Here is a 6850-nt window from a genome sequence, read left to right on the forward strand (position 1 = left end):
CCAAAAATAAGTTGGTGACAGCACTTAATAAACCAGACCATTCTTACAACATCCAGGAAAATAATCCCTCGCAGAACTGTTACCTTCCTGCTATTCTCTTAATCCCTTCCCTTGTTCCTGCAGCCAAAACTCAATTCTGGCTGCAGAAGGAGGATTGTGTTGTTTAAACTCCACGGGCTCCGACACACGCTGCCTGCCTCGAGCGGCTATTTGCAGGTAATTCTCACTCTTATGGAACTACTAACATTCATCGGCAAATAAAATACTCCAGCTTGCAGGTATCTGCTGCATTTTTCAAAAGGAAATGGAACCAAATGATATAACATAACTTTCACAATAGAATCAGATTCAATATTTCCACTGATACGATTGCCATAAACATTTTATGTAACAAATCCATAGCGATCTTTAAATAAATCCAGTTTGCTTGTGGTTAATTTCTATATACATTATAAATACATACACACACACAGTTAAAACCCTGACATGGTAGAGTCTTGTGTCTGCCTGCAAGATGCCAGAAAGATGGTTTTGGGAACCAAAGTCTTCTCTGATCCACAATTAGTGCCTCAGGCGAGTTTGGAAATGTCTTCATACTGGATGTCTTCAACTCGGCGTCCTTTTAAAGGTCCCTGGAGAATAACACAGAAGAAGTAAGACCAAAATATAAACTTGTTTGTTTGTTGAATTCCCAGTGGGCAGCTTAAAGGAAGATAGCTTAAAGGGGCTGTACGAAATCTCGCCACATTTAGACATTTTTCAAGAAGCGTAACCGCAGTGAACAGCACTGGAAATCACCGGCATTAGTGTTTTTACTCAGTGCTGCGCACAGTAACAGCACAGCAATTACTCTTCTGTTCAAGTGCTCTGTCCAAAAGCCACATGTAACTGCACACTGGAGGCTGTACAGGGGATGTACACAGCAGAATGCAGCCAAGAAACTGCAGGTTTGGGATTTGCTCACAGGACAAGGTTTTCTGTTTCATTATTTGCAACCTGACCAGAGAATGTGACAGGGCCTCAACACTGTCCCAGAAATTTTCTCTTTCCAAACGCTTTCTGTATTAGCTGAAGTCCTTGCAATTTTGGGGCAAACATAGGCAGCTGTTTTGAATTAATTCACTGTGAACCTATAAGTAGTAAAAGATTTAATTCTGAATACAAGCTTCTTACATATAAAAATCCTGGTCACCCTACAATCAGTAAGAAAATTCTCACAGACTTCACTGGTTTCCAGGAGTAGTTTCACCCATTTTTAATATATGGACTCAAGAGTTCAGGCAGGAAGGGGAAAGCATCAGAACTAGAGAAAAACTGCCCTTGTTTTCCAAGACCAACATTATCATGATCCCTAGCTCCAGCCAAAGCTCCTTCTGTGGTTAGGACATCTGCACAGTCTTTTCTCAAGCAAACTCCAACACGGCCTGAGTTTCTGCAGCCTTTCTTTGATTGGGACCCTAAAAAGGTCTCTCTCCTGCAAGCTGTGTTTCAGAAATTTGACTTTGAGCCAATATCCCCTCTGCTCTATCAGTGAGTTTAAAGATTGCTTTTACAGAGGAGAACAAAGAAGGAGCCACACAGACATGATGACATGGCCTGATTTTAGCCCAGAGAAAGGTGATACATAAAAAAAAAAAACACAAACAAAACCAAAAAACCAACCATAACTGTTAACCATGAACAAGACAACAAGTAAGTACATAAAGCCCCACATTCAGCCTGGAAAAGGCAGGAGAAAATTCAACTCCTTGCGTATTTCACATTTTTTACCTTCCCCCGAAATAGTACAATAGCCACGTTCAAAATAACAATACGAAATATTTTGCAAGTCTCTTTCAAGTTCAAAACGTGCTAAATTCAGCATTCTGGCATCTTTTTAAAGGCAAACAGCAGAGCATTAGTCTGCAATGGGGAATATGTGGTTGTTTTCCTACTGGTTGGGAAATAGGCAGGGGGCGACCACAGCATTTTGCACACCATAAATCCCACCTGTAAGACAGGATTAATGATGCCATCTTTCTTTGTGAAAGGTGTCCAACATACAGATAAAAAAAACACTCTATGGAAACAAGCTCTTACAGTGTTTGATACTTACAGAATCGATGATTATTGTTGCTGAAAACCTCTTTTCGTTGATAGATTCCAAGATGCCTTCATTTCCCCGGTAACCACCGTTTAATACCATCACTTTCTTGCCTGAAATGAGACATAGGAAAACAGTTACACAACAGGGCTCCCAACTTCTTTTGACGAAGTTGTGTTCAACCCCACCGACAGCTCACACAAGAGGTTTCTCCCAGCAGCTCCAGCAAGCAGCGCCCAGCTGTGCCTCACAGCCTGCCCATTTCCAAAGCGCACCAAAGTTCACTGCTCCAGGCAGAAGCCACTGAAACTATATCAAGAAAAGAAGCCAAAGCTATTTCTCCCACATCCTATTCCCTGTGCATTAGCATCAGTGCAACTCTTTTTTTGCCTTCTTTCTCACACAGGCAGACCCCTCAGGACATCAGCCCTGGTGCAAGGGTGGGCAGAGCTCACCTACCAGCACCATCATGCTGAAGAACACTCAGTGACACCATCAACCAGCTCTTCACCAGCTGCAGCAACGCAGAATGCATCAGGTCTGCTGAAAAAACTGTGAATCCCCAAATCCTATGCCCTGTTTCCCCCTACACTGACATTGTTCTGCTTACTGCTACCCTGACCATTCCCTGAAATACCGGTCAGATGCTACATTAGTGTGTACCAGCCAAAGAAACACCAGCGAACCAAACAGGAGCTGAGGTAAGCCTTGCCAAGTACCCACAGTTATTCAAGGCACAACTTTGGAGGGAAGATACAGGATAAATATTAAGGGCTCTGTAGGACTCCCAGAGATGCTTCCTGGCAGCTGAAGAGAGATGCTTTCATCTCATCAAATGAACTCATTGCTAAAGCGCTTCTGTCCTCTCAGAAATAATCTAATTCTTAAGAGAAGGGACTGTGAAGACACTCAAAGCAGAAGCAATGTAAGAATTCCCTAGAAAGTAACCAGAGGATATTTGGTAAGTGATCAGAGTAGCTTACAAAATGCTGTCCCAAAAGCAAGATGGCTCTTGTTATGGTACTTTCAAGTGGATGAATTACAGTTTAAAAGAACTGAAATGCAAGCTTTGCAGCCACAGCTAAGCTGAAAAACAAACACAACGGCTATACCTGGTGCGGGTATTACAGTTTCCAGATGCGTCTGATCAAGCTTCAGTTTGTCTCCAGAATCAATCATCTTCACAACTGCTGTATATTTGTCAATCACTTCCTGTTGTGAAACGCAGAGGCCAATCAGAAAAATAAAAAAAAATTCTCTAAATTTACATTTCAAAATTAACAAACTGAGGACCATGAGTCTGCACTTCTACATTTTCAAAAACAGCAAGGATTTCTCAGCTGTCCTAAAGGCATCCAGCTTCCACAAACTGCTGACTGGCCCCACTCTAAGGTTAAGGCTAGATTTAAAGGGCTCCTCCTGAACATCAATGGCTGGTCTAATTGACCACTAATTTTGTTGGCCTTGTCTGAAGGCTTTATCAACCTTCAGGTTAGCGATCTTGGCTATTTTCTGCAAGATGCAGAGTAAATTACAGGCTTCTCTCCCCCATGGGAGGCTAAACTGGCTGGAAGCCACACAGCGACAACTGGGATACTACCTCTCAATGAGGCAAAATGTCACCAATCATCTTTGTGTCTAGCATAAACCACAGAATCATAGAATCGTTTAGGTTGGAAAAGACCTTTAAAATCATCAAGCCCAACTGTTAACCTAACCCTGCCATCCCACCACTGTCCCTAAGCACCTCGTCTGCCTGGCTTTTAAATACCTCCAGGGATGGGGACTCAACCACTTCCCTGGGTAGGAAAGATACTGAACATTGAATTATCTTTATTTGCTTTATGGTTCCACCTCTCACATTCAGAGCTCAATAGAAGACAGCCCCTGGGACTCAGAAACCCTCCCAGATGCCTACCAACAACAGCCGTGATGCTGAGCTCTAGACACTCTTGTCAATCATTCAAAACGCACCTGGGTGTCATCTTTGGCACTCTTGCCAGAGGCTGTTGAGCCTTGGACTACTTAGTACAACATCATTTCACTGGCAGTGGCTAAAAGAAAGCACTTTCGAACAACAGAGCAAGGCTTACAGCCTGAAGATTTTGCATGCAAACGAGATCTTGTTCAAAGGCAGTCTGCAGCTTAAGTACCAGCACAAAACTGACTAGTCCCAGATTAAAATGCAATTGCACTGCTCTTGGTCATATCAGACTGACAAAGTGACTGACTATTCTCCAAGATGGATGTGTTAATAGGGACAAACTATGCAGGACAAAACAGGGCTTAAGAAAGGATCAGAGTAAATTACATTAAACCGATTCAGAGGTCCATTCCCTGTCCAGAATAGGTCCCGGTAAAGCTAAGGTGACTTAAGGTGATGTTTCAGCCCCTGTCAATGTTGACTTAAGGCTGAACAACTTGCACAATGGAACAAAACTTTGTCAGTCATCTGCTACCAGGAAAGCCTAGCCAATGCCACATGCTCCCATTTGCATGCTTTACCTTAACAACTGCCTTCTTCTTGTGATACTTCTCTCCGAGCTTTTTTGTTACAATTTTTACAATGATTTCCTGGAAAATTTGAAAAGACAACAAAAAAATAAAATGCCAAATATACAAACAACTACACAATCAAAACTTAATTGCACATTCAGGTCGCTCTGACTCCAACCACAGACTACAGCACAGCGCAGGAAGCAACAACAGTAAAGACTCATCTTTCAGGCATTTGTCTTTATCCTCAAAACTATTATGCAGAAAGAAGAGGGCTGTAAGCAATATATTGATTTAAACATGATCTCTAGAGACTCACAGTATCAACTCTTTTAATTAGAGAATTCTGAGATCAGGCAGTATGATGTTTCTGACTGCAGATCATGCTCAACCAGAAGAGTAATTCCTCCCTGATAATGTCATATTTCACATTTGGCAGCTGGGAAAATATGAGTGAATTTAGCTTGGAATCTGCTTTTGGATCTTTGCACAAATCAATAGCGGCTTTAGAAACGCAGAATTGGTTGTATTTGGTATAATATTCATTTTTAAGACACTTACAGGCTGCAACCAGTAGTCTCTTCGAGATGTTCTTTTTTTCTCCTCTTCAAGCTACAGAACAACAAACAATCACCATTTAATTCCTCCTTTCACTGCAGCCTTCCCATGCCTTTGAAAAGCTGATACAATTCTTCAGGCCCACGTCAAGTGGGGAGTAAAAAAACAAAACCAACCTAAATAAGGGTAAGTCAGTGGGTGCTTGCTGCATAAAAAAAAAAATCAATCATCTGAGATCCAAGAATCCACGATAAAATGATGGAGATTAATATTTGGGTTTTGTCAAGTGTTTCCAGATATTCTCTTCTAAAATCTGTATTCCTTTACTTCCAACATCTCAGTCGTCTGGGGAATAGGCACAGATGAGCAGCAAAACCAGTTTTAATAGGGAAGTGAAATAATTTTGCCTGATAAGATATTAAAGTCTGAATTCCTGAACTGGAGGTCTGGGGTCACTTCAAAGGGATGCCCTGGTAAAGTGGACATTGCCATAGGCATGGGATTACAAAGACACAGATCCTGCATGAGTATTACCTCCATAATCTCATCCAGTGCAGATTTCTTCTTTTTCTCTTTGGACTGACCAGAGCTATGAGCCATTTCTTTTCTTTTAACTGCCCCTTCCACGATCTTCAGTGCATTCGGTCCAAGGACACTGCTGGAAGAGTAAGATGGTGTTTTCACAGCAGCCCTTATATTGTTTCCTCTACCAAGATGCATTTGAAGAACTGGTTGTGTAAAAAGGCCTGCTGATCTATTTAATTTCAGTTGTGCAAGTCACCTTCCAGACCCTGCATGCCTCCTTCTCTAGGACTGCATTTGGCAGCTATAACTGATCTCCTTGAGGTGCAAACTCCACGTCCTAGCAGTCCAGCAGAATGAAAACAACCCAACAATCAGGTCACCAGCGCAAAAGCAAAGTGTTGATCGGGGACTTGACTTCAACGGAGAAGACAAAAGCAGGTCTGCAAATAAGAGAAGCCACCTGGACAGATCAACTCTCAAACACGGCGGACATCTAGAATTCCTTTCAGACAGAGATACTTAACCTATCCGGCAATGGGAGAAAACACATGGGAATCTGTAGAAAAGGGCTCCACACCCAGCAAATAAGCACCATCTTCACAATCACATTCAAAATAGGCAAACAGCCTACGAGTTATGAAAGAAAAGAGCAATCAGCACAAAAAGTCACATCTTGGGGATCAGGGAACATCTAGGTGAAGTGAGAACTGCCTAAAGGCAGCTTGAGTTAAGCCATTTTTATAGAATACATTTGAATGCAGTAAAAAACGTAGGTGTTCTCTCATGCAGAAAGATGAAGAAGGCTGCTGTGAGGTGGACAGTAAGGTAACATTGATACGGCCTTACAACAAAACACATGTTCTGCCTGTGGTGAGAATGTTGGATGTACTAGCAAAGGGAAGATATGTAATGGCAATGAAGATATAGAAATAGCAGCAGAAGCAAAATTGAGACAAAAATTGTATTTCAGAGGACATCTGAGTAATCTCCATAGCAGAGTTCTAGAAGAAATAGCACATTAAGATCATGCTCAACCAGAAGAGTAATTCCTCCCTGATAATGTCATATTTCACATTTGGCAGCTGAGAAAATATGAGTGAATTTAGCTTGGAATCTGCTTTTGGATCTTTGCACAAATCAATAGCGGCTTTAGAAACGCAGAATTGGGTGTATTTGGGATAATATTAC

At 41.8% G+C, this 6850-nt stretch overlaps 1 protein-coding gene across 2 annotated transcripts in view; it reads right to left on the reverse strand.

The window, feature by feature from the left end:
* Positions 1 to 545: 545 nt before the first annotated feature.
* KIN (Kin17 DNA and RNA binding protein) overlaps positions 546 to 6850 on the reverse strand; it is a 14687-nt gene continuing 8382 nt past the window's right edge. For both annotated transcript variants that reach the window (XM_035903851.1, XM_035903850.1), the window contains exons 8-12: positions 5141 to 5191; positions 4589 to 4657; positions 3196 to 3295; positions 2096 to 2196; positions 546 to 632 (exon numbers count right to left, since the gene is read on the reverse strand). In XM_035903851.1, the coding sequence (XP_035759744.1) occupies positions 570 to 632; positions 2096 to 2196; positions 3196 to 3295; positions 4589 to 4657; positions 5141 to 5191 (384 nt within the window). In that variant the 3' untranslated portion in view covers positions 546 to 569. The remainder of the gene's footprint in view (positions 633 to 2095; positions 2197 to 3195; positions 3296 to 4588; positions 4658 to 5140; positions 5192 to 6850) is intronic.

This window comes from Egretta garzetta, unplaced genomic scaffold (genome assembly GCF_000687185.1).
Source record: "Egretta garzetta isolate BGI_Z169 unplaced genomic scaffold, ASM68718v1 scaffold260, whole genome shotgun sequence".
NCBI lineage: Eukaryota > Metazoa > Chordata > Aves > Pelecaniformes > Ardeidae > Egretta > Egretta garzetta.